This window comes from Anomaloglossus baeobatrachus, chromosome 5 (genome assembly GCF_048569485.1).
Source record: "Anomaloglossus baeobatrachus isolate aAnoBae1 chromosome 5, aAnoBae1.hap1, whole genome shotgun sequence".
NCBI classification, from domain to species: Eukaryota; Metazoa; Chordata; class Amphibia; order Anura; family Aromobatidae; genus Anomaloglossus; species Anomaloglossus baeobatrachus.
The window spans coordinates 437290419-437318343 of NC_134357.1; the positions used below are offsets into that span (position 1 = coordinate 437290419).

At 49.3% G+C, this 27925-nt stretch overlaps 1 protein-coding gene across 1 annotated transcript in view; it reads right to left on the minus strand.

The window, feature by feature from the left end:
- Positions 1 to 8965: 8965 nt before the first annotated feature.
- Positions 8966 to 27925, minus strand: part of PSMA7 (proteasome 20S subunit alpha 7) — a 28308-nt gene continuing 9348 nt past the window's right edge. The window contains exons 3-7 of the mRNA XM_075347766.1: positions 26741 to 26865; positions 24291 to 24413; positions 24086 to 24205; positions 23909 to 23971; positions 8966 to 9120 (exon numbers count right to left, since the gene is read on the minus strand). Coding sequence (XP_075203881.1) covers positions 9031 to 9120; positions 23909 to 23971; positions 24086 to 24205; positions 24291 to 24413; positions 26741 to 26865 — 521 coding nt within the window. The 3' untranslated portion in view covers positions 8966 to 9030. The remainder of the gene's footprint in view (positions 9121 to 23908; positions 23972 to 24085; positions 24206 to 24290; positions 24414 to 26740; positions 26866 to 27925) is intronic.

Sequence of the window (27925 nt, forward strand, 5' to 3'; positions counted from 1 at the left end):
AACATTGATCTGAAGGGTGGACTCCTGCTGAGTCCACGTACCTTGAGCCCTGTGGTGGAGAAAAACTGCTCCCCACCCTGACAGGCTCGCGTCTGTCGTGACCACCGCCCAGGATGGGGGTAGGAAGGACCTTCCTTGTGATAATGAGGTGGGAAGAAGCCACCACTGAAGAGAGTCCTTGGCCGTCTGGGAAAGTGAGACTTTCCTGTCCAAGGACGTCGACTTCCTGTCCCATTGGCGGAGAATGTCCCATTGAAGAGGGCGCAGATGAAACTGCGCAAACGGAACTGCCTCCATTGCTGCCACCATCTTCCCTAGGAAGTGCATGAGGCGTCTTAAGGGGTGCGACTGGCCTTGAAGGAGAGACTGCACCCCTGTCTGTAGTGACCGCTGCTTGTCCAGCGGAAGCTTCACTACCGCTGAGAGAGTATGAAACTCCATGCCAAGATATGTTAGTGATTGGGTCGGAGACAGGTTTGACTTTGAAAAGTTGATGATCCACCCGAAGGTCTGGAGAGTCTCCAGCGCCACGTTCAGGCTGTGTTGGCATGCTCCTTGAGAGGGTGCCCTGACAAGTAGATCGTCCAAGTAAGGGATCACCGAGTGTCCCTGAGAATGCAAGACTGCTACCACTGCTGCCATGACCTTGGTGAAAACCCGTGGGGCTGTCGCCAGACCAAATGGCAGGGCTACGAACTGAAGGTGTTCGTCTCCTATAACGAAGCGTAGAAAACGCTGGTGCTCTGGAGCAATCGGCACGTGGAGATAAGCATCCTTGATGTCTATTGATGCTAGGAAATCTCCTTGAGACATTGAGGCAATGACGGAGCGGAGAGATTCCATCCGGAACCGCCTGGTTTTCACGTGCTTGTTGAGCAGTTTTAGGTCCAGAACAGGACGGAAAGAGCCGTCCTTTTTTGGCACCACAAACAGATTGGAGTAAAAACCTTGACCTCGTTCCTGAAGAGGAACAGGGATCACCACTCCCTCTGCCCTTAGAGAGCACACCGCCTGCAGAAGAGCATCGGCTCGGTCGGGATGTGGAGAAGTTCTGAAGAACCGAGGCGGAGGACGAGAACTGAACTCTATCCGGTACCCGTGAGACAAAATGTCTGTTACCCACCGGTCTTTGACCTGTGGCAGCCAAATGCCGCAAAAGCGGGAGAGCCTGCCACCGACCGAGGATGCGGAGAGAGGAGGCCGAAAGTCATGAGGCAGCCGGCTTGGAAGCGGTTCCTCCGGCTGCTTTCTTTGGGCGTGAGTGAGTCCGCCAGGAATCTGAGCTCCTCTGCTCCTTCTGAGTCCTTTTGGACGAGGAGGATTGGGCCCTGCCCGAACCTCGAAAGGACCGAAACCTCGACTGTCCCTTCCACTGTTGAGGTTTGCTTGATCTGGGCTGGGGTAAGGAAGAGTCCTTACCCTTGGACTGTTTAATGATTTCCGCCAATTGCTCACCAAACAGTCTGTCTTGAGATAATGGCAAACTGGTTAAGCATTTTTTGGAAGCAGAATCCGCTTTCCATTCCTTTAACCATAAGGCTCTGCGTAAAACTACCGAGTTGGCGGACGCCATTGACGTACGGCTGGTAGAGTCCAAGACCGCATTGATAGCGTAAGTCGCAAACGCAGACATTTGCGAGGTCAAGGACGCCACTTGCGGCACTGATGGACGTATGATAGAGTCCACCTGCGCCAGACCAGCTGAAATAGCTTGGAGTGCCCACACGGCTGCGAATGCTGGAGCAAACGACGCGCCGATAGCTTCATAGACAGATTTCAACCAAAGGTCCATCTGTCTGTCATTGGCATCTTTAAGTGAAGCCCCATCTTCCACTGCAACTATGGATCTAGCCGCAAGCCTGGAGATTGGGGGGTCCACCTTTGGACACTGGGTCCAGCGTTTGACCACGTCAGGGGGAAAGGGATAACGTGTATCCTTAAGACGTTTGGAGAAACGCTTATCTGGATAAGCATGGTGTTTCTGGACTGCTTCTCTGAAGTCAGCGTGGTCCAGAAAAGAGCTCAATTTGCGTTTGGGATACCTGAAATGGAATTTCTCCTGCTGTGCTGCTGCCTCCTCCGCTGGAGGAGAAATATCCAGCAGTCTATTGATGGCCGCTATAAGATCATTCACCATGGCGTCACCATCAGGAGTATCCAGGTTAAGAGCAGTCTCAGGATTAGACTCCTGATCACCTAGTTCTGTCTCATCATACAGAGAATCCTCTCGCTGAGACCCTGACCAGCGTGATGACGCCGAGGGTCTCTCCCAGCGAGCTCGCTTAGGCTGCCTGGGACTGTCGTCCGAGTCAGAGCCTTCAGCCTGTGATGCCTGGGACCCCCTTGGAGCACGGATTAGTTCCAACTGAGGGGGACCGGGGAACATTGAATCAGCAGTGCCCATGGTCTGAGTGACCGGCCTGGACTGCAAAGTTTCTAGAATTTTTGTCATAGTCACAGACATCCTATCAGCAAAAACTGCAAACTCTGTCCCCGTCACCGGGGCAGGGTTCACAGGCGTCTCTGCCTGGGCCACTACTAGCATAGACTGCGGCTGACGAAGTGGCACAGGGACCGAACATTGCACACAATGGGGGTCAGTGGAACCTGCCGGTAGAGTAGCCTCACATGCGGTACAAGCAGCATAGAAGGCCTGTGCCTTGGCACCCTTGCTTTTTGCGGATGACATGCTGTTGTCTCCTCAGAGCAATATAGGGGTATAAGCCAAGAAGCGACCGTACAGTGCAATATATAGGTACAGACAAAGTACACAAAACAAACACTGTGGCACTAGTGGGGTCAGCACCTAGGTGCTGCTTACCGCCCGCTTAACAGCGGGTGTGTGGTCGCCAGAATCCCCTGTCTGGGTCTCCCAGGGCTATGTCCGTTCTCCAGCTCAGACTGCGTGCAGGAATGGCTGCCGGCGTCCTGTGAAGAGGGGCGGGCCGTGGGCGTGCTGCAGACAAAGAGCGGGAAACTGGCGTCCCACTGTGCTCAGTGAGAGGGCTGGAGTATGTAAATAAGACTCCAGCCCTCGGCGCTGACTATTGTACAGCGTCTCTCCCCTTCCCTGACTGACAGGGCTGGGGGCGGGAACGAAACGTAACTAGGCCGCAGAAGCCGGGGACTAGATTTATAAGCGCTGCCGTCGTAAAAGCACGGTCGGCGCGAAGTCCCCGGCGCACCACAAGTCGCAGCCGCGCCGCAGTCTCCGTGGCGGCCGGCGCGGTAGTTCCCCACACATAAACTCACTCAGCTAAGCTGCAGTGAGTATAACCCCAGCGCGCAGCGCTACTGTCCCCGGCGCACTAGAACACCCAGCAACGCTGAAGTGTGTCTGTGCCTGTCTGTACGGGGACACAGAGTACCTGAATGTTGCAGGGCCTTGTCCCTGACGGTACCCAGCTCCGTATCCAGCAGGATCTCCGGGTCTGTGGATGGAGCGCGGCCTCAGAGTCTGGAGGCCGGTAAGATCCCACTTCGCCAGAGCCCTCAGGGGGATGGGGAAGGAAAAACAGCATGTGGGCTCCAGCCTCCGTACCCGCAATGAGTACCTCAACCTTAACAAACACCGCCATAAGAGTGGGGTGAGAAGGGAGCATGCTGGGGGCCTTTTGCATGGGCCCTCTTTTCTTCCATCCGATATAGTCAGCAGCTACTGCTGACTAAACAGTGGAGCTATGCGTGGATGTCTGACCTCCTTCGCACAAAGCTTGAAAACTGAGCAGCCCGTGATCCCACGGGGGGTGTATAGCCAGAAGGGGAGGGGCCTTACACTTTTTAGTGTAATGCTTTGTGTGGCCTCCGGAGGCAGTAGCTATACACCCAATCGTCTGGGTCTCCCAATGGAGCGCCGAAGAAACAGTAAATATACATTAAATATGCATTAAGATTAACGAGTAGATCCACAAGTAGTGTGACAGCCGCGCAGGAGACGCGGTAAGTATAACTTTCCTGTTTTAATCTCTATTTTGCTTAACTTTTAGTGAGCAGGCACGGGATTCCAAAGCAGGAACTACATGTCACAGGCAGACTGATGATAATGGGCGGCGAAAACAATGCTGAGGAAGTGCGGATGCAGGGCTATCTTCCAGGCAGCATACGCCCCAAAGCCTGGAACAACTAATTAGCATAAAGCAGTAAAAGATATTTCAAAACAAGGTATCCGATATGAGGCATACAGGTAAGACTAATGTCAGCATCCTATAACCTGTATGCCCATATTAACAGTTTAAAAAGGTCAAAGTGGTGACAGATTCCCTTTAAATTGACATACTGAGGACCTCAAATGCACAGCACTCGTCACTTTGGCCACAGGATATTTTTCACAATGTGCACAAAATTTCTAAAATCTGCTGACGCTGTAAGATGCAATATATTTCTGCAAATAAACAATTGCATTTACACTATGTAGGCATGTAGCCTTGAGGTAAAGCCTCATTTACCAGCTGTTAGGTGGGGAAAAAAATAAATAAAATGTATTGACATGCAGTTTAGAGCAGTTTTTACATTAAGAGCAGCCACACAGTTTTACAAGAAAAACTGCAGCTATTGCTAACCAGTATAAAACCCATGAGGTTGGTGCGGGTGTTTGGACGTTCTGCGTGGTTTTGCCCCCAGTTGTTTACATATAATGATAATAGAGATGAGCGAACCCGAGGTTTGGTGTTCATACCAAACACAAACTTAAAAAAAAACCCACAAAAAAACAGCGTTTGAATGCTTTACATATGCAAACCACTTGCGTGATCATCGCTGTGCTCTGCTACACTCCGTGCTCAGCCTTGTGCAAGCTACGTATTAATGGCTCGCACGGGGGGTAACCACAGAGTTATTGGATGTAGTGTATACTTATACATATACACACTAGCTGTACTACCCGGCTTCGCCCCGGTTAATAACTGTTGTTAACAAAATAGAATGTATTAACAAAAATGTATTCTGCACACAAAAACCACAAAACAAATAGAAATGTAATTATTAAAAGGCAAAAACTAAGCTAATAGAAGCATTTCACAACATATATTTCAACACCACAGATATTAGACACAGATTTAACTAAATTGGCCAAGTAATGTGCTCAGTCTGTCTCTTCCAGCTCTGTCTCTGGCTGTCTCTTTTTTTGTATGTCTCCATCTCTCTTTCTTTCCCCATCTGTCTCTTTCTAGGTCTGTCTCGGTCGCTTTCCACATCTGTCTCGGTCGCTTTCCACATCTGTCTCGGTCGCTTTCCACATCTGTCTCTGTCGCTTTCCACATCTGTCTCTGTCGCTTTCCACATCTGTCTCTGTCGCTTTCCACATCTGTCTCTGTCGCTTTCCACATCTGTCTCTGTCGCTTTCCACATCTGTCTCTGTCGCTTTCCACATCTGTCTCTGTCTCTTTCCACGTCTGTCTCTCTCCACGTCTGTCTCTCTCTGTCCGTCTCTGTCTCTCTCTGTCCGTCTCTGTCTCTCTCTGTCAGTCTCTGTCTCTCTCTGTCAGTCTCTGTCTCTCTCTGTCAGTCTCTGTCTCTCTCTGTCAGTCTCTGTCTCTCTCTGTCAGTCTCTGTCTCTCTCTGTCCGTCTCTGTCTCTCTCTGTCCGTCTCTGTCTCTCTCTGTCCGTCTCTGTCTCTCTCTGTCCGTCTCTGTCTCTCTCTGTCCGTCTCTGTCTCTCTCTGTCCGTCTCTGTCTCTCTCTGTCCGTCTCTGTCTCTCTCTGTCCGTCTCTGTCTCTCTCTGTCCGTCTCTGTCTCTCTCTGTCCGTCTCTGTCTCTCTCTGTCTCTCTCTGTCTCTTTCCACGTCTGTCTCTTTCCACGTCTGTCTCTCTCTGTCTGTCTCTCTCTGTCTGTCTGTCTCTCTCTGTCTGTCTGTCTCTCTCTGTCTGTCTGTCTCTCTCTGTCTGTCTGTCTCTCTCTGTCTGTCTGTCTCTCTCTGTCTGTCTGTCTCTCTCTGTCTGTCTGTCTCTCTCTGTCTGTCTGTCTCTCTCTGTCTGTCTGTCTCTCTCTGTCTGTCTGTCTCTGTCTCTCTCTGTCCGTCTCTGTCTCTCTCTGTCCGTCTCTGTCTCTCTCTGTCCGTCTCTGTCTCTCTCTGTCCGTCTCTGTCTCTCTCTGTCCGTCTCTGTCTCTCTCTGTCCGTCTGTCTCTTTCCACGTCTGTCTCTTTCCACGTCTGTCTCTTTCCACGTCTGTCTCTTTCCACGTCTGTCTCTTTCCACGTCTGTCTCTTTCCACGTCTGTCTCTTTCCACGTCTGTCTCTTTCCACGTCTGTCTCTCTCTGTCTGTCTCTTTCCACATCTGTCTCTCTCTGTCTGTCTGTCTCTCTCTGTCTGTCTCTCTCCACGTCTGTCTCTCTCTGTCCGTCTGTCTCTTTCCACGTCCGTCTGTCTCTTTCCACGCCTGTCTCTTTCCACGTCTGTCTCTCTCTGTCTGTCTCTCTCTGTCCGTCTCTGTCTCTCTCTGTCCGTCTCTGTCTCTCTCTGTCAGTCTCTGTCTCTCTCTGTCCGTCTCTGTCTCTCTCTGTCCGTCTCTGTCTCTCTCTGTCCGTCTCTGTCTCTCTCTGTCCGTCTCTGTCTCTCTCTGTCCGTCTCTGTCTCTCTCTGTCCGTCTCTGTCTCTCTCTGTCCGTCTCTGTCTCTCTCTGTCCGTCTCTGTCTCTCTCTGTCCGTCTCTGTCTCTCTCTGTCCGTCTCTGTCTCTCTCTGTCCGTCTCTGTCTCTCTCTGTCCGTCTCTGTCTCTCTCTGTCTCTTTCCACGTCTGTCTCTTTCCACGTCTGTCTCTCTCTGTCTGTCTCTCTCTGTCTGTCTGTCTCTGTCTGTCTGTCTCTCTCTGTCTGTCTGTCTCTCTCTGTCTGTCTGTCTCTCTCTGTCTGTCTGTCTCTCTCTGTCTGTCTGTCTCTCTCTGTCTGTCTGTCTCTCTCTGTCTGTCTCTGTCTCTCTCTGTCCGTCTCGGTCTCTCTCTGTCCGTCTCTGTCTCTCTCTGTCCGTCTCTGTCTCTCTCTGTCCGTCTCTGTCTCTCTCTGTCCGTCTCTGTCTCTCTCTGTCCGTCTCTGTCTCTCTCTGTCCGTCTCTGTCTCTCTCTGTCCGTCTCTGTCTCTCTCTGTCCGTCTCTGTCTCTCTCTGTCCGTCTCTGTCTCTCTCTGTCCGTCTCTGTCTCTCTCTGTCCGTCTCTGTCTCTTTCCACGTCTGTCTCTTTCCACGTCTGTCTCTTTCCACGTCTGTCTCTTTCCACGTCTGTCTCTTTCCACGTCTGTCTCTTTCCACGTCTGTCTCTCTCTGTCTGTCTCTTTCCACATCTGTCTCTCTCTGTCTGTCTGTCTCTCTCTGTCTGTCTCTCTCCACGTCTGTCTCTCTCTGTCCGTCTGTCTCTTTCCACGTCCGTCTGTCTCTTTCCACGCCTGTCTCTTTCCACGTCTGTCTCTCTCTGTCTGTCTCTCTCTGTCCGTCTCTGTCTCTCTCTGTCCGTCTCTGTCTCTCTCTGTCCGTCTCTGTCTCTCTCTGTCCGTCTCTGTCCGTCTCTGTCTCTTTCCACGTCTGTCTCTTTCCACGTCTGTCTCTTTCCACGTCTGTCTCTTTCCACGTCTGTCTCTTTCCACGTCTGTCTCTTTCCACGTCTGTCTCTTTCCACGTCTGTCTCTTTCCACGTCTGTCTCTCTCTGTCCGTCTCTTTCCACGTCTGTCTCTGTCTCTTTCCACGTCTGTCTCTCTCTGTCCGTCTCTGTCTCTCTCTGTCCGTCTCTGTCTCTCTCTGTCCGTCTCTGTCTCTTTCCACGTCCGTCTCTGTCTCTTTCCACGTCCGTCTCTGTCTCTTTCCACGTCCGTCTCTGTCTCTTTCCACGTCCGTCTCTGTCTCTTTCCACGTCCGTCTCTGTCCGTCTCTGTCCGTCTCTGTCCGTCTCTGTCCGTCTCTGTCCGTCTCTGTCCGTCTCTGTCCGTCTCTGTCCGTCTCTGTCCGTCTCTGTCCGTCTCTGTCCGTCTCTGTCCGTCTCTGTCCGTCTCTGTCCGTCTCTGTCCGTCTCTGTCCGTCTCTGTCCGTCTCTGTCCGTCTCTGTCCGTCTCTGTCCGTCTCTGTCTCTTTCCACGTCCGTCTCTGTCTCTTTCCACGTCTGTCTCTCTGTCTGTCTATGTCTCTCGCTATCCGTCTCCCCACCGACATCTTATTACCTCACATAAGCTTCTTATACTATGAATGTCTTTTGTTCCTATAGCAACCAATCACAGCTCCTACTAATAACCTGTAGTTCCAGGCTCCATTTACTTTGAGGCATATTTTTTGGAAAGTAACTGTAAAGCGCGGGGTTACATTTTCCTGTCAAAACATAGTCTACGACGTTCCCTGGGTCACATGAGGTGTCTGTGTAAAATTTTGTGATTGTAAATGCGACGGTGCAGATACACTTTTCGTTTCACTTTTTCCCCACTATGTAGATAGGGGCAAAATTGATTGGTAAATTGAAACGTGCGGGGTTAAAATTTCGCCTCACAACATAGCCTATGACGCTCTGGGGGTCCAGACGTGTGAGTGTGCAAAATTTTGTGGCTGCGACAGTGCAGATGCCAATCCCAGACATACACACACACACACACACTGTACATACACACATTCAGCTTCATATATTAGATTTATATAGATATATATATATATATATATATACACACTTTGCTCCCGGAAATGATCTGTTTATGGCTGGCTAGGTGTTGGCAGAGACACGAACTGACAAATTAGTGACTTCCATTTATGTTCAGGTCAACTCGGGTCCCAAGCCGAACTTTATCTAAAGTCCAGCTGAACCAGCCAGTAGAACCGAACTTCAACGGCTCTGCTCATCTTTAATAATGATACATTGAGTAATCTATAATCATAATGACGATATACTAAAATGAGCTCCAATAATTCAACACGTTAATGAATTGACATACAAGTTATTCCTCAGAAACAAGTCTTGAGGAGGATCTGCTGCAAACCAAATACCAGACTCCGAGCTCTTAGAGAAATTTAATAAAGAAAAACATTTATTGTCGGACTGATTTACACAGTATTGTCCAGTAGAATAAGTTATGTCTTCTTCTGTTTCTTCTTCTCATTCTCTTCCTTCTCCTTTTCAATCTCTGCGACGTACCTCTCAATCTCCTCGGGGCTCAGGATCTGTCAGGAAGACAAACAGTTGAAAACAATGTTTAGTCTCAATTTTTTACCCATGAGCCAGGATTTGCAAACCAGAGGCAAAAAATGATGAGCTTCAGAGCTGAGAAACTGAAGACACAGCCTGGCCCTCGAAACCTTGTACGAAGTATAAGGAAGTATTAGCTTTTTTGAAGTGTCCCTTTAACCATTTGAAGACCAATGCCTTTTGATGCCTGAATGTCCGCTGCAAAATTTCACCTTTCATTGTGGCACATTCTAAAGGGGAGTATTTTATTTTTGTTTGTTTTAGCCTAATTTTTTTTTTCCCTCGAGGCAAGGATGGGTCTTGAGTCTGGTATAAAAACAGAACTGGCATCCGGCATTTTCTTTCTTCACATTTTATAAAGAGAACTAGCTGTAGTACCCTGCATTGCCCGTGATAGTAACTGTCTCTCCCAGTCTCTGCCCGGCCATCTGTCTCTTTTCCCGTCTGTCTGTGTCTGTCTCTCTCTTACTCTGTCTTTTTCTGTCTCTCTCTATCCGTCTCCCCACCGTCATCTGATTAACTCACACATAAGCTTCTTATACTAACAACTTTTTTTGTTGCCTATAGCAACCAATCATAGCTCCTATTAATAACCTTTAGCTTACAGGTCCATTGACTAATGGAGGCGTTTTGTTTTTTTTGAGTCTAACTGTAAAGCACGGGGTTACATTTTCCCATCATAACATAGTCTATGACAGGGGTCTCAAACTCAGCTGGGTGTATGGGCCGCATATAGAAAAAAAAAATGAGGGGGGCCGCATTATTTGCAGGACAAAGTGAACATTTTTAATGAATCCATGTTTTTTTTTCTATACATCTTGGATCACTTTTGTAAACATTTTTCGCTTGTTTATTATAACAAACGTGCACTTTTTTTGTTAAGTTTATATACAGAAAAGCATTTTTAATGTAAATAAAAAAAGTCATGCTTTAGGATTTTTTTTTTTTTTTTACATTTTATCACCTTCTTGTAATTGTTTTACAATTAGCAGCATCATATAGTAATCTTAGCCAAAATCTTGTAGTAATGTGCCCATCCGTGTGCCCTGTAGTAAGGTGCTCATCCTTGTGGTATTGTGCCCAGTAGTATAGTGCCCATCCTTGTGCCCTGTAGTATTGTGCCCAGTAATATTGTTCCAATCCTTGTAGTATTGTGCTCATCCTTGTAGTATTGTGCCCATCCTTGTAGTATTGTGCCCAGTAATATTGTTCCAATCCTTGTAGTATTGTGCTCATCCTTGTAGTATTGTGCCCATCCTTGTAGTATTGTGCCCATCCTTGTAGTATTGTGCCCAGTAATATTGTTCCAATCCTTGTAGTATTGTGCTCATCCTTGTAGTATTGTGCTCATCCTTGTAGTATTGTGCTCATCCTTGTAGTATTGTGCTCATCCTTGTAGTATTGTGCTCATCCTTGTAGTATTGTGCTCATCCTTGTAGTATTGTGCTCATCCTTGTAGTATTGTGCTCTGTAGTATTCTGCCAATTCCCGTAGTATTGTGGCCATCCCTGTAGTATTGTGGCCATCCCTGTAGTATTGTGGCCATCCCTGTAGTATTGTGGCCATCCCTGTAGTATTGTGGCCATCCCTGTAGTATTGTGGCCATCCCTGTAGTATTGTGGCCATCCCTGTAGTATTGTGGCCATCCCTGTAGTATTGTGGCCATCCCTGTAGTATTGTGGCCATCCCTGTAGTATTCTGCCCACCCTTGTAGTATTGTGGCCATCCCTGTAATATTCTGCCCACCCTTGTAGTATTGTGGCCATCCCTGTAGTATTCAGCCCATCCCTGTAGTATTCAGCCCATCCCTGTAGCATTCAGCCCATCCCTGTAGCATTCAGCCCATCCCTGTAGCATTCAGCCCATCCCTGTAGCATTCAGCCCATCCCTGTAGCATTCAGCCCATCCCTGTAGCATTCAGCCCATCCCTGTAGCATTCAGCCCATCCCTGTAGCATTCAGCCCATCCCTGTAGTATTCTGCCCACCCTTGTAGTATTGTGGCCATCTCTGTAGTATTCTGCCCATCCTTGTAGTATTGTGGCCATCCCTGTAGTATTCTGCCCATCCTTGTAGTATTGTGGCCATCCCTGTAGTATTCTGCCCACCTTTGTAGTATTGTGGCCATCCCTGTAGTATTCTGCCCATCCATGTAGTATTCTACCCATCCCTGTAGTATTGTGGCCATCCCTGTAGTATTCTACCCATCCCTGTAGTATTGTGGCCATCCCTGTAGTATTCTGCCCACCCTTGTAGTATTGTGGCCATCCCTGTAGTATTCTGCCCACCCTTGTAGTATTGTGGCCATCCCTGTAGTATTCTGCCCACCCTTGTAGTATTGTGGCCATCCCTGTAGTATTCTGCCCATCCCTGTAGTATTGTGGCCATCCCTGTAGTATTCTGCCCATCCCTGTAGTATTGTGGCCATCCCTGTAGTATTCTGCCCACCCTTGTAGTATTGTGGCCATCCCTGTAGTATTCTGCCCACCCTTGTAGTATTGTGGCCATCCCTGTAGTATTGTGGCCATCCCTGTAGTATTGTGCCCACCCTTGTAGTATTGTGGCCATCCCTGTAGTATTCTGCCCATCCCTGTAGTATTGTGGCCATCCCTGTAGTATTCTGCCCATCCCTGTAGTATTGTGGCCATCCCTGTAGTATTGTGGCCATCCCTGTAGTATTGTGGCCATCCCTGTAGTATTGTGGCCATCCCTGTAGTATTCTGCCCATCCCTGTAGTATTGTGGCCATCCCTGTAGTATTCTGCCCACCCTTGTAGTATTGTGGCCATCCCTGTAGTATTCTGCCCACCCTTGTAGTATTGTGGCCATCCCTGTAGTATTCTGCCCATCCCTGTAGTATTGTGGCCATCCCTGTAGTATTGTGGCCATCCCTGTAGTATTGTGGCCATCCCTGTAGTATTCTGCCCATCCCTGTAGTATTGTGGCCATCCCTGTAGTATTGTGGCCATCCCTGTAGTATTCTGCCCATCCCTGTAGTATTCTGCCCATCCTTGTAGTATTGTGGCCATCCCTGTAGTATTGTGGCCACCTTTGTAGTATTGTGGCCATCCCTGTAGTATTCTGCCCATCCATGTAGTATTCTACCCATCCCTGTAGTATTGTGGCCATCCCTGTAGTATTCTACCCATCCCTGTAGTATTCTGCCCACCCTTGTAGTATTGTGGCCATCCCTGTAGTATTCTGCCCACCCTTGTAGTATTGTGGCCATCCCTGTAGTATTCTGCCCACCCTTGTAGTATTGTGGCCATCCCTGTAGTATTCTGCCCATCCCTGTAGTATTGTGGCCATCCCTGTAGTATTCTGCCCACCCTTGTAGTATTGTGGCCATCCCTGTAGTATTCTGCCCACCCTTGTAGTATTGTGGCCATCCCTGTAGTATTCTGCCCATCCCTGTAGTATTGTGGCCATCCCTGTAGTATTGTGGCCATCCCTGTAGTATTGTGGCCATCCCTGTAGTATTCTGCCCACCCTTGTAGTATTGTGGCCATCCCTGTAGTATTCTGCCCACCCTTGTAGTATTGTGGCCATCCCTGTAGTATTCTGCCCACCCTTGTAGTATTGTGGCCATCCCTGTAGTATTCTACCCATCCCTGTAGTATTGTGGCCATCCCTGTAGTATTCTACCCATCCCTGTAGTATTCTGCCCACCCTTGTAGTATTGTGGCCATCCCTGTAGTATTCTGCCCACCCTTGTAGTATTGTGGCCATCCCTGTAGTATTCTGCCCACCCTTGTAGTATTGTGGCCATCCCTGTAGTATTCTGCCCATCCCTGTAGTATTGTGGCCATCCCTGTAGTATTCTGCCCACCCTTGTAGTATTGTGGCCATCCCTGTAGTATTCTGCCCACCCTTGTAGTATTGTGGCCATCCCTGTAGTATTCTGCCCATCCCTGTAGTATTGTGGCCATCCCTGTAGTATTGTGGCCATCCCTGTAGTATTGTGGCCATCCCTGTAGTATTCTGCCCACCCTTGTAGTATTGTGGCCATCCCTGTAGTATTCTGCCCACCCTTGTAGTATTGTGGCCATCCCTGTAGTATTCTGCCCACCCTTGTAGTATTGTGGCCATCCCTGTAGTATTCTGCCCACCCTTGTAGTATTGTGGCCATCCCTGTAGTATTCAGCCCATCCCTGTAGTATTGTGCCCATCCCTGTAGTATTGTGCCCATCCCTGTAGCATTGTGCCCATCCCTGTAGCATTCTGCCCATCCCTGTAGCATTCTGCCCATCCCTGTAGCATTCTGCCCATCCCTGTAGTATTCTGCCCATCCCTGTAGTATTGTGGCCATCCCTGTAGTATTGTGGCCATCCCTGTAGTATTGTGGCCATCCCTGTAGTATTGTGGCCATCGCTGTAGTATTCTGCCCATCCCTGTAGTATTGTGGCCATCCCTGTAGTATTGTGGCCATCCCTGTAGTATTGTGGCCACCCTTGTAGTATTGTGGCCACCCTTGTAGTATTGTGGCCATCCCTGTAGTATTCTGCCCACCCTTGTAGTATTGGGGCCATCCCTGTAGTATTCTGCCCACCCTTGTAGTATTGTGGCCATCCCTGTAGTATTCTGCCCACCCTTGTAGTATTGTGGCCATCCCTGTAGTATTCAGCCCATCCCTGTAGTATTCAGCCCATCCCTGTAGTATTCAGCCCATCCCTGTAGCATTCAGCCCATCCCTGTAGCATTCAGCCCATCCCTGTAGCATTCTGCCCATCCCTGTAGCATTCAGCCCATCCCTGTAGCATTCTGCCCATCCCTGTAGCATTCTGCCCATCCCTGTAGCATTCTGCCCATCCCTGTAGCATTCTGCCCATCCCTGTAGCATTCTGCCCATCCCTGTAGCATTCTGCCCATCCCTGTAGCATTCTGCCCATCCCTGTAGCATTCTGCCCATCCCTGTAGCATTCTGCCCATCCCTGTAGCATTCTGCCCATCCCTGTAGCATTCTGCCCATCCCTGTAGTATTCTGCCCATCCCTGTAGTATTCTGCCCATCCCTGTAGTATTCTGCCCATCCCTGTAGTATTCTGCCCATCCCTGTAGTATTCTGCCCATCCCTGTAGTATTCTGCCCATCCCTGTAGTATTCTGCCCATCCCTGTAATATTCTGCCCATCCCTGTAGTATTCTTCCCATCCCTGTAGTATTCTGCCCATCCCTGTAGTATTCTGCCCATCCCTGTAGTATTCTGCCCATCCCTGTGGTATTCTGCCCATCCCTGTAATATTCTGCCCATCCCTGTAGTATTCTGCCCATCCTTTAGTAATACGCAAACAAAAAAAAAAATCTCCTCACCTTTCCTCCGTTCCCTGTGTGCCCACGATCAGTACTTGCAGAGTTTTGGATGCAGCATGCTTCAGCTGCGTCCAAAACCCTGCTATGTATGGTAAAAGCACAGTGGGCATGGGATTTCTAAAAATCCCATGCCCACTGTGCGTGTACGGCCCGCAGTGAAAACGGAACTGCAGTGTGGCTTCCAGAGGCCGCAGCATGTGAATTTATGCTGCGGCGTCTGAAGCGTCCTCCCTAGGCAGAGCACAGCGAGGAGACCGCAGCGGCCCGAACCCCTGATAGCAGGCACGGGCAGCTGCGGTCTCCTAAGGAGGAGACTTGCGGCCTCGCCGATCAGGACGCGCTGTGTCCAGCACGCAGCGGGTCCTGATCTTGAGTACTTACCTGCTTGTCGCGGCCCGTGATGATCGCGGCTCTGTGCGGAGGGTCGGCGCCGGCAGGAACTTCACTGCATTTGAATCCATTTGCGGTGCAGCGCAGAGGAGCTGTGTCTGGACCAATGGCTGCTGCCTGCCAATCAGATGCAAGGAAGTGACGTCGCTGTATGACGTCACCTCCTTGCATCTGATTGGCAGACAGCAGCAGCAACTGGGATAGAACTGACAGCTCCTTGCGCGGCACCGCAGATGGATTCAAATGCAGTAAAGTTTTTAGCCGGCGCCGACCCTCAGCATAGAGCCACGATTGTCACGGGGTCTGCGGGCCGCATCAAACAGCCTCAGGGGCCGCATGCGGCCCGCGGGCCGCGTGTTTGAGACCCCTGGTCTATGACGTTCTCTGAGTCACATGGTGTGTCTGTGCAAAATTTAGGGATTGTAAATGCGACGGTGCGGATTCCTTTAGCGGACACACACAAAAAAACCCACATACGCTCAGATTTATTTATTAGACTAGCTGTAGTACCCGGGTGTTGCCTGGGATAGTAACTGTCTCTGTTTCTCTCCGAGTTTTTGTCTGTCTTTTTTGTGTGTCTGTATTAGTCTCTGTCCCTTTCCCAGTCTGTCCCTTTCACTGTCTCTTTACTTGTCTCTCTTTCCCCAGTCTGTCTCTCTTTCCCTGTCTGTGTCTATCAGTCTCCCCACCGACATCTTATTACCTCACACATAAGCTTCTTATACTAACAATTTATTTTGTTCCTATAGCATCCAATCACAGCTGCTATTAATAACCTAATAGCTCGCAGCTCCATTGACTTTAATGAAGGCAGTTTTTTTTTTTAGAGTAACTAAAGCGCGGGGATACATTTTCCAGTCCAAACATAGTCTATGACGTTCCCCGCGTCACATGGGTTGTCTGTGCAAAATTTCTTGATTATAAATGCGGCGGTGCGGATTCCTTTAGCAGACACACACACACACACACACACACACACACACACACACACAGCTTTATATATTAGATTATGAGAAAAAAAAAATATGGTGAAAATGGAAATTTCCTTTTTTTTTCCCCCCTCTATTTGTGATTTAGTAGAATAAAAAACATTTATGCCACACACTACTTCCTGTGTTTCCTTTGTCACTAGCTGGACTCTGCCTCCCATGCAATACTGAGCAAAAGACAGGTGGGAAAATGCTGCAAAGTTAGGGTATATTCGCATGTTGCATTTCTTCATTGCATTTTTTTACCATTAAACTGCAGCAGTTTACTGTCCCAGTAAAGAGAAACTGATTTATATAATCCCATGCACATGGTGCTTATTTTTTCCTTACAGATTTGTAGTATTTTTATATCTACAGTATGTCAATTCTTTCCCCGTTTTAACTTATTCAAATGAATGGGGGAGCTTTGGGGGAAACTGGTGTATAATGAATGGTGGGGGACAAATAAATAACACATTTTATGCAGTGTTATTCCTGCTAAGAAATGGAGGTTTTTGGTGCAAAAATTTGAAAAAAAGCATCAAAGCATCGCTTCTTCTAGGTACACTTGTACAGTTTTCGAAGGAACTAGTCAGTGAGGTTGTTCCAAACATCTTGGAGAACCAACCACAGATGTTCTGTATATGTAGGCCTGCGAAAATCCTTTTCTACCTTAAAGAGGATCAACGAGCAAGATTTTCCTAAATAAAGTAAAACCAGTGCTATACTAGTGCTAGGATGCTGCACTGCTATTTGATTGACAGGTGCAAAGAAGGGAATTTTGTTTACTTACCGTAAATTCCTTTTCTTCTAGCTCCAATTGGGAGACCCAGACAATTGGGTGTATAGCTATTGCCTCTGGAGGCCACACAAAGTATTACACTTAAAAGTGTAAGGCCCCTCCCCTTCTGGCTATACACCCCCAGTGGGATCACTGGCTCACCAGTTTTAGTGCCAAAGCAAGAAGGAGGAAAGCCAATAACTGGTTTAAAGACCAATTCAATCCGAGGAAACATCGGAGAACTGAACCATACCACATGAACAACATGTGTACCCGAAAAAACAGAAAAACCCCGAGAAAACAGGGCGGGTGCTGGGTCTCCCAATTGGAGCTAGAAGAAAAGGAATTTACGGTAAGTAAACAAAATTCCCTTCTTCTTTGTCGCTCCATTGGGAGACCCAGACAATTGGGATGTCCAAAAGCAATCCCTGGGTGGGTAAAAGAATACCTCATGATAGGGCCGTCAAACGGCCCTCTCCTACAGGTGGCCAACCGCCGCCTGAATGACTTATCTACCTAGGCTGGCGTCTGCCGAAGCGTAGGTATGCATCTGATAATGCTTGGTAAAAGTAAGTAGACTCGACCAGGTGGGTGCCTGACACACCTGCTGAGCCGTAGCCTGGTGCCGTAATGCCCAGGATGCACCCACGGCTCAGGTAGAATGGGCCTTCGGCCTTGAGAGAACCAGAAGCCCAGTAGAACTGTAGGTTTCAAGAATTGGTTCCTCGAGCCCCCGAGCAAGGGTGGATCTGGAAGCTTGCGACTGTTTACGCCGACCAGCGACAAGGACAAAGAGTGCATCCGGGTGGCGCAGGAGCGCCATGCGGGAAGTAGAACCTGAGTGCTCTCACCAGAACCAACAGATGCAAATCTTTCTGAAATTGATGGACTGGACGAGGACACAAAGAAGGTGAGGTGATATCCTGATTGATATGAAAATGGGATACCACCTTAGGGAGAAATTCCGGAACCGGACGCAGAACTACCCTGTCCTGGTGAAGGACCAGGAAGGGAGTTTGTATGAGAGCGTTGCTAGCTCGGAAACTCTCCTAAGAGACGAGACCGTTACTAGAAGGCCACTTCCCGTGAAAAACGGGAAGGGAGACATCCTTCAAAGGCTCGAAAGGCGGCATCTGGAGAGCAATTAGAACCTTGTTCAGATCTCAGGGCTCTAACGGCCGCTTGTACGGAGTGCTGAGAAGACAAACTCCACGTAGGAACGTGCGTACCTGAGGAAGTCGTCGTTTCTGAAAAAATACAGATAGCGCTGAGACTTGTCCCTAAAGGGAACTGAGCGACAACCCATTTTCCTACCTAGATTGCAGGAAGGAAGGAAACATAGACGATGCAACCGGCCAGGGAGAAACACCCTGCGCCGAGCACCGAGATAAGAACATCTTCCACGTCCTGTGGTCAATCTTGGCGGACGTTGGTATGCTAGCCTGTCTCATGGTGGCAACCACGTCCTGAGGTAATCCTGACGACACTAGGTTCCAGGACTCAATGCCACACCATCCGGTTGAGGGCCGTAGAATTCAAATGGAAGAATGGCCCTTGAGACAGCCAGTCTGATTGGTCTGGTAGTGCCCCCGGTTAGCCTACCGTGAGGCACCACAGAACCGAGTACCACAACATCCTCGGCCAATTTGTAGCGACGAGGATGGCGCGGCCGCAGTCGGTCTTGATCTAGCGCAGTACTCTGGGCAACAATGCCAGAGGTGGCACCTAAGGTAGCTGGAACTGCGACCAATGCTGAACTAAGGCGTTTGCCGCCAGAGCTCGATGATTGTGAAACCGTGCCATGAAGCTGGCACATTGTTGTTGTGCCGTGACGCCATTAGATCGACGTCCGGCCTCTGTCAGCGGCGCCAGATCTCCTGAAACCCGTCCGGGTGAGGAGACCATACTCTTTCGGCCACACCTCAGCGACTTAGGAAGTCAGCTTCCTAGTTTCCACACTTGGGATGTGAATTGTGGATATGGTGGATGCCGTGTCTTCCACCCACATCAGAACCTGCCGGACTTCCTGGAAGGCTTGCCGGTTGCGCGTTCTTCCTTGGTGGTTGATGTATGCCACCGCTGTGGAGCTGTCCGACTGAAGTCGGATATGCTTGCTTTTCCAGCCGCTGTTGGAAGGATTGTAGGGCAAGATACACTGCTCTGTGTTCAAGAACATTGATCTGAAGAGTGGACTCTTGCTGAGTCCACGTACCCTGAGCGCTGTAGTGGAGAAAAACTGCTCCCCACCCTGATAGACTCGCGTCTGTCGTAACTATCGCCCAGGACGGGGATAGGAAGGACCTTCTTTTTGACCAAGAGGTGAGAAGAAGCCACCACCGTAGAGATTCCTTGGCCGCCTGAGAAAGAACGACGACTGTTGAGGGACGTCGACTCCTCGTCCCATTGGCGGAGAATGTCCCATTGTAGTGGACGCAGTAAAACTGCGCGAAAGGAACTGCCTCCCTTGCTACCATCTTACGTAGGAAGTGCATGAGGCGTCTCAATGTGTGCGACTGGTTCTTAAAGAAGAGCTTGCAGCCCGTAGTGAATGCTGTTTGTCTAGCGGCAGCTTCACTATCGCTGAGAGAGTAAGAAACTCTATGCCTAGATATGTTATCGATAGGGTCGGGGTCGGATCTGACTTTAAAAAGTTGATGATCCACCCAAAACTCTAGAGAGTCTCCAGCGCAACGTTCGGGCAGTGTTGGCATGTTTCCTAAGAGAGTGCCTTGACAAGTAGATCGTCTAAATACGGGACCACAGAGTGACCCTGAGAGTGCAGGACTGTGACTACTGCTGCCCTGACCTTGGCGAAGACCAGTTGGACTGTCGCTAGCCGGAAGGTAGAGCTACGAACAGAGGGTGTTCGTCTCCTATAACGAAGCGTAGAAACGCTAGTGCTCTGGATCAATCGGCACGTGTGGATAAGCATCCTTGATGCCTAATGATGCTAGGAAATATCCTTGGGACCTTGAGGCGATGACATGGCGGAGGGATTCCATCCGGAACCGCCTGGTGTCCACGAGCTTGCTGAGCATTTTTAGATCCAGAACGGGACGGAACGGCCCGTTGTTATAGGTACCGCAAAGAATTTGGGGTAAAAACCGTGACCTTGTTCCTGAAGAGGAACGGGGGTCATCACTCTTTCTGCCTATAGAGTGCACCCTGTTTGCAGAAGAGCAGCGGCCCGGCCGGGAGGTGGAGAAATTCTGAAGAATCGAGTTGGAGGACGAGAAGTGAGCTCTATCCTGTACCCGTGAGACAGAATGTCTCACACTCAATGGTCATTGACCTATGGCAGCTAAATATCGCCAAGGCGGGAGAGCCTGCTACCGACCGAGGCCGCAAGTCATGAGGAAGCCGCCTTGGAAGCGGGTTTTCAGACTGTCGCTTTTTTGGGCGAGACTGAGCCCGCTAAGAATCTTAGCTCCTCTGATCCTTTTGAGTCCACATTGGACGAGGAAAAATGGGACCTGCCCGAGCCTCGAAAAGGCCGAAAACCCCGACTGCCTCTTGCTCTGTTGGGGTTTGTTGTGTCCGGGCTGAGGAAAGGATGAATCCTTACCCCTGGACTGTTTGATGGTTACATCCAACGCTCACCAAACAGTCGGTCTCGCGTAAGAAACAAATGCAGACATTTGAGAGGTTAAGGATGCCACCTGCGGCACAGATGTACGTGTAACCGTGTCAATCTGTGTAAGACAAGCTGAAATAGCTTGGAGTGCCCCAAGGAAGAGAATGCCGGAGCCAACGGTGCGCCGACAGCCTCATAGATGGCTTTCGACCAGAGATCCATCTGTCTGTCAGTGGCATCTTTGAGTTTGCAGTTCCATCTCCCACTGCAACTATGGATCTAGCTACAAGCCTGGAGATTGGAGGATGCCGCTCGGGACATTGGGTCCAGTCCTTGACCAAGTCAGGGGACAGGGATAACGTGTATCCTAAGCCGTTTGGAGAAGCGCATATCTGGATAAGCGTGGTGTTCCTGGACTGCCTCTCTGAAGGCAGAGTGGTCCAGAAAAATACGTGAAGCTGACTCCTCCACTGGAGGAGCTGTGAGAAATAACCCACATTCTATAGATGGACGCTATAAGATTATTTACTATGGCGTCACAATCAGGTGTATCCAGATTGAGAGCGGTCTCAGGATCAGAATCCTGAGCCGCCACTTCCGCCTCATCACACAGCGAGTCCTTCTGTTAGGACCCTGATGAAACCGAGGCCGCTCATAGCGAGCCCACTTAGGCTGTCTGGGACTGACGTCCGTGCAGAGCCGTGACTCTGGGATGCGTGTGACATTCCCGGAGCTGTTAGTTATTCACACTGAGGGGGGCCATGGATCAATGATTCAACAGTGCCCATATTGTGAGAGACATGTCCGGACTGCTAGGCTTCTAGTATCATAGCCATAGTCTCAGAAAAACTGTCAGTAAATACTGCAGACACCGTCCTCATCCCCTGGCCATTAGTGCATACAATGGGAGTCTATGTAACCTGCCGGCCGTATAGCCGTACCTGCTGTACCAGCTGCATAGAAAAACATGTGGTTCTGCACCTTTGTTTTACACAGAGAATATGCTGATAACTCCTCCGCATAATCCAGGAGGGTATATACAACGTGCGACCAAACAGTGCAATGTATATAGTACAAGCATATCTATAAGTGCACTTCTGCACTAGTGGGGTTAGCACCACAGGTGCTGCTTAACGCCTGTTACAGCGATTGTGTGACTATCAGAATGCCAGGGTCTTCCACACTTGTCTCTGTATCGTACAGAAACTGACACTAATGGCTGCCGGTGTCCTTGTAGAGAAGGAAGCCGTGGGCGTGCCTGAGAAAGTGCGGGAATCCGGATTCACAGTGCACACAGTGAGAGGGGTGGAGTATGCAAAACATACTCCAGCTCTCAGCTCTGCTCTATGCAGCGTCACGCCCCTACCCTGACTGTCAGGGCTGTGGGCGGTAACGAAGGGAGACTAGGCCCAGAAGCCGGGGACTCGAGTTAACAGCGCGGCCGCCGTAAAAGCGCGGGCCGCGCTGAAGTCCCCGGCGCACCACAAGTGCCAGCCGCGCCGCAGTTCCAGCGGCCGGCGCGACCGATTCATAGAAGTGGCCAGCGTCCCGCCCCTCTCCTGACTGGCAGGTCTGGGGGCGGGAACGAACGGAAGCAGGCCGCAAAAGCCGGGGACTCTAGTTATCAGCGCGGCCGCCGTAAAAGCGCGGGCCGCGCTGAAGTCCCCGGCGCACCACAAGTGCCAGCCGCGCCGCTGCCAGCGGCCGGCGCGACCGATTCCTGGAAGTGGCCAGCGTCCCGCCCCTCTCCTGACTGGCAGGTCTGGGGGCGGGAACGAACGGAAGCAGGCCGCAAAAGCCGGGGACTCTAGTTATCAGCGCGGCCGCCGTAAAAGCGCAGGCCGCGCTGAAGTCCCCGGCGCACTACAAGTGCCAGCCGCGCCGCAGTCCCAGCGGCCGGCGCGACCAATTCCCATAAGTGAGCCTGCTTCAGCGAAGCTGAATGAGGCCATGGCACAGGCGCCGCAGCGCTGATGTCCCCCGGCGCACTACAACACCCAGCATGCTGCGGTGTGAGCGCCAAATGCACGGGGACACAGAGTACCTTGAGGAAGCAGGGCCATGTCCCTGATGTACTCCGCTCCATCCAGCATCTTCTCCAGGGGCTGTAGATGGAGCACGGTCTCAGTGCCTGGAGACCGGTAAATCCCACTTCACCCAGAGCCCTGTAAAAAGGGATGGGGAAGGAATCAGCATGTGGGCTCCTGCCGCCGTACCCGCAATGGGTACCTCAACCTTACAAACACCTCCGACATACAGTGGGGTGAGAAGGGAGCATGCTGGGGACACTATATGTGTCCTCTTTTCTTCCATCCGACATAGTCAGCAGCTGCTGCTGACTAAAAAGTGGAGCTATGCGTGGATGTGTTGCCTCCTTCGCACAAAGCACAAAACTGGTGAGCCAGTGATCCCACTGGGGGTGTATAGCCAGAAGGGGAGGGGCCTTACACTTTTAAGTGTAATACTTTGTGTGGCCTCCAGAGGCAATAGCTATACACCCAATTGTCTGGGTCTCCCAATGGAGCGACAAAGAAAGGAAGGGAATATGTGGGTCAGTTTTTGTTATCTATGCCCACCCATCTGCCTGCCCCCCTCCATCATACACATTAATGAATCATTTGGAAGTATTGCAAAAAAAAAAAAAAAAAAAAAGTCTTCACCAAGATGGCATCTGAGTGAAGACTTCACATAGCACTATCTCTGTCGGCATCTTTGAGAAAACCCGGTCTTCAGTGGACTGTCACATGCGCTATGCGAAGGCAACGTGTATGCCCTCGCATCCTCTGCTCTCGTTGTGACTGTGGGAGCGTAAAAAAGGCACGGTGTGAACATACCCTTATTGTGTGCATAATGGCAGATAGGGAGTAAGAATCTAGTGAACAAAAATAATCATATATTCTGCTACATTGACACAATATTGTATACTGTGATGTCCATGTCATAGAAGATAAGTCCTTGACAGTGGTGGGGGGTAGGTTAAGGAAGGTGTTAAAGAAAAACATTTAGGTTTTTATTGCTCAATTTTTTACGTTATTTTTTTTCTCATTATACAGGGAGCGGGGATCCCATGATCTGTGTAATCCCATTATTGCAGGTTATAGTGGTTTAATGCCTGCTGTCCATTTGCTCATAGTGGATTGCTGGGAAGACACAGACCTTGTATTACACAGCGCCCCGAATGCAGAAGAAAGCTTCCCGCTTGTGTATGCCATCATTAAACTGCAAAATGAACCACAATGTTTCAGCCACAATCGGCCTTTATCGAGTCAAATGCCAAGAATACACATTTTGCTTGATAAAGGCTAAAGGTTCACGATTGCTTTACTTAAATGACACAAATAAATGTAAAGTCTCGTTCTACTTCTGGTGCCTTGCGTTGTTTGATACTCAGCATTTTGATGAATATATGCAGCATCGCTCCCATAGAGCAAACAGGGCCGATCCAATCTTTAATGGCAAGAAACAATGTGGCTCAATCCGCCCTTTGTACTTATCTCGCTGCTGTGAAGTACAGAGCCATATGGCAATATTAAAGAGAACGCAATAGCAGAATTTACTACTTCCTTATACCATTTTTAAGGATCCCTGCATTATCCATAAATGCCACATATGTGCTTAATAATTCTGTTTCCTCATCCCTGTGTGCGTGCACCGGAAGCCATCCGATGCCGTATTATGGAGGTCTTCTCCTCTAGGATCATGGCTCTGACAAACTGTGGGCCTCTGTGTGCACCTACACACTCACCTTTAGAGGTTGGTCTCTTCTCATGACGGCCAGTTCTATATTTTTACCTCCAGACTGAACAACCTGTAGAGGAATAAAAGAGCAGGATTAGATGTCTTTTAATAGAAGTGTTGATGTGGCTTTTTTTTCTACAAATCGCAGCTTGAAGATCTATATTACACAGGCCCGATTGCTCACCTCAAGCAGAGCTTTAATGACCAGTTTAATGGTCAGGTCGTCTGTCTCAATGGCTTCATCAGTGTAGTGCTTCTCCAGGAACTCGCGGACAGACTTGGCTCCTCTGCCGATGGCGTTTGCCTGTCGGGTGATGGAGCAGAAGATATTGAAGTTTCTGTCATCCACCTTGATAACCCTTCACCCAAGTAACGGTTGATGCACTTACTTTCCAAGCATGGTACGTCCCTGAAGGATCGGTCTGGTAGAGACGAGGCGTCCCATCAAAGTCGAATCCCACAATGAGGGCAGATATTCCAAAAGGCCGGCGGCCATTGCTCTGTGTGTAACGCTGGAGAAAACAAGTGTATACACATGTTACACACTTTATATCTGTCTCCCGACAGTAAGTATGGTTTATATCACACAGATGTCATGGCACTATGGGTAACAAAGCCACCACACCTCTCACTAGTAGTGATGGGCAGACCCGGACTGTAAAACTCCGGATCAGCATGGTTTCAAATGTACCCGAGTGCTGGAACTAGGCCCGGGCTTCCAGATCTAGATCCGGATCTCAGGAAATTTAAAAAAAAAAAATTAAAGGAAAAATAAGAATGAAGCAAGTGCGTTACACTTACTGAGTCTCTGGCACGGCTGTAACTGCTCCCTGCCTTTCCTTCACTTCTTGAACCGCTCATCATTGCTCATCCATATGCACCGCTTTCCCCGCCCACTGGCCGTCCTGGCGTCTGTGATTGGTTGCAGTCAGATGCGCCCCCAGCTTGTGTGACAGCGTCTGACTGCAACCAGTCACAGACACGGTCTGCGGGTCAGTATTGTGGTATAAAAATAAAACAATTGGCGTAGGGTCCCCACAGCACAGATAAAGCATATGGCTGCAACCCCCAGCTGTGCGCCTATCTTGGCTGTGTATCAAAATAAGAGGACCGAATGAGTCTTTTTTAATTATTTAAATAAATAATTTTGAAAAAAAATGGTGTGCAGTCCCCCCCTAATTTTGATACCCAGCCATGATAAAGCCCAACAGCTGGGGGCTGCTATTTTCAGCCTGGGGAGACCCATGCTTATTGTGACCCCCCCAGGCTAAGAATAGTAGCCTACAGCCTCTCCAGAAATATTGCATCCATTAGATGCTGACAATCCTGGCACTTTACCCGGCTCTTCCCGATTGCTCTGGTGCGGTGGCAATCGGGATAATAAGGGTTAATGACAGTGCACAACTGTAATCAAGCCCAGAATTAGAGATGTGTATGTCTATGCAAAAAGAAAAACACAAAACACAGAGAATAATCCTAGATCTGAAATAAAATACAGCACCCTCTTTACTAACCCCAAAAAGACTGTTGAAGTTCCCGCTAATCCACACGATGTCCCATGACGGTCCTGGCTCTGCTACATTCAAGCCGTCCAGGGGTGCCCTCACTCCCTGACTGGCACTGTCCCTGTTAAAGGTCCGGAGGCGTGCGGGGCATGACCTCGCACATTAAGCCAGAGTGTGTGACTCAGGTCACTGGAGATCATACTGTGGGAACCCGGGTATGACCTTCGGTGAACTGAGTGATATCAGTGCTGCCAGCCGGGTCCCCCTTGTCAGTGTTTCCCGGATGTTTTCAGTCTCTCCAGGCTTGGATGTAGCAGAGCCAGGACAGTCGTGGGACGACGTGTGCAGTAGCGGGAACTTAAACGGTCTTTTTGGGGTTAGTAAAGAGGATTTTTCTTTGCGTTTATTTCATTTTACTTATAGGATTCGTGATTGGGGGGGGTCTCATGGACCCCTACCCATAACTAATACTGGGCTTGATTACAGTTGTGCACTGTCATTAACCCCTATCACCCAGTGTGCCACTGCACCAGGGCAAGCAAGAAGAACCAGGTAAAGCGTCACGATTGTCACATCTAATGGATGCAACATTTCCGGGGAGGGTGTAGGCTGCTATTCTCAACCTGGGGGTCCCAATAACCATTGGACTCCCCAAGAAGAGAATACCAGCCCCAAGCTGTTGGGCTTTATCATGGCTGGATATCAAAATTGGGGGTTAACCGCACCCTTTTTTTAAATTTATTTATTTAAATAATTACAAACAAAAAAAACAAACGCATGCGATTCATCTTATTATGATACACGGCCAAGCTAGGCGCACGGCTGGGGGCTGCAGCCTGTAGTCTTTAGGCCTGTAAGCTTTATCTGTGCGGGGTATCAATGTGGGGGAACCCTACGCCAAATATTTTATGTATTTATTTTAACTGTACGACACTGACCTGCAGACAGCGCCTGTGATTGGAAGCAGTCAGCTGACACGCTGTTACTCCGCATGGGGGCGCGTCTGACTGCATCCAATAACAGGCGCAGGTGGGTGGGGAAAGCAGTGCATATGCAATGAAGGTAAATTACCGGCCATGGAAGTGAATGCTCGGCCTGGAAGCAGTGTACCTCCATGACGGATGCTCGGTAAGTACAGCGCACCTGGTCCTATCCCTTCTACCAACATTTTTAAAATCGCTGGATTCTGGTCCCAGTAGACTTATATGGGGACCAGAATCCGGCCTGAACCGGATTTTAAAAACCAGATAACATAGACCCACCAGTCCTGGTGATCTGCGAGTCCGCTCATCACTACTCATTATTTGACTTTGATAAATACCCACGCCTCTTACCTGCTTCAGACTGGCAATGTATCGTGTGATGTACTCAACCGTCACTGGGTCCTCTACTGTCAGTCTGTGGCTCTGACACTCCACACGGGCGCGATTTATTACAATCCGAGCGTCAGCAGTGAGCCCTGCCAGAGATAAGAGTTATGTCATGCAGATGAATTTCAGGGAATCTGGACTTTGAACAGTAAATTTGTACACCCAGTTTACAAAAACAGCGCCCCTCCTGTCAATAGGTTATGTCTGGTGGTAATCCACGATTCTCTTGCCTGCTGAAATAGAGGGCAATTTCTAGTCCTGTAGCCATATTGCCACAGCCCATAGGGAGACAAAATGTCCATGTGAAGTCTTAACATTTGTGACCATATTATACAATGCTCACAAAAAGTTTGGGATAATTGGCTTTCGGCTGTAATTTATGGAAAATGTAAAAAGTTCACGCTACAACAGTGGTGGGTATACCCCCTAAAATTGTCAATGTATCAATAACTCGTGGGCTTGAGCATCAATTACACCTTGACAACGATGTGTCATGCTGTTCACGAGTTGAGCTATTGTCTGCTGAGGCATGGTATCCCACAGTTCTTGAAAGATAGCCCTCAGGTCATTGTGGTTCAGGGTACAGATTTATTACGAGCCTCTAAATGGCGACTCAGCTGATCCCATAGGTTTTCTATGTGATTCAGGTCTGGAGAAAGTGCAGGCCACTCCATTTGAGCTATCCCAGTATCCACCAGATGTTCCCTAATGATGTAACCTCGATGAGCTGGAGCATTGTCATCTATGAATATAAAGAAGGGAATTTTGTTACTTACCGTAAATTCCTTTTCTTCTAGCTCCTATTGGGAGACCCAGACGATTGGGTGTATAGCTACTGCCTCCGGAGGCCACACAAAGCATTACACTAAAAAGTGTAAGGCCCCTCCCCTTCTGGCTATACACCCCCAGTGGGATCACTGGCTCACCAGTTTTAGTGCAAAAGCAAGAAGGAGGAAAGCCAATAACTTGGTTAAACAAATTCACTCCGAGTAACATCGGAGAACTGAAGAACCGTTCAACATGAACAACATGTGTACCCGAAAAAACCCAAAAATCCCGAAGGACAACAGGGCGGGTGCTGGGTCTCCCAATAGGAGCTAGAAGAAAAGGAATTTACGGTAAGTAACAAAATTCCCTTCTTCTTCGGCG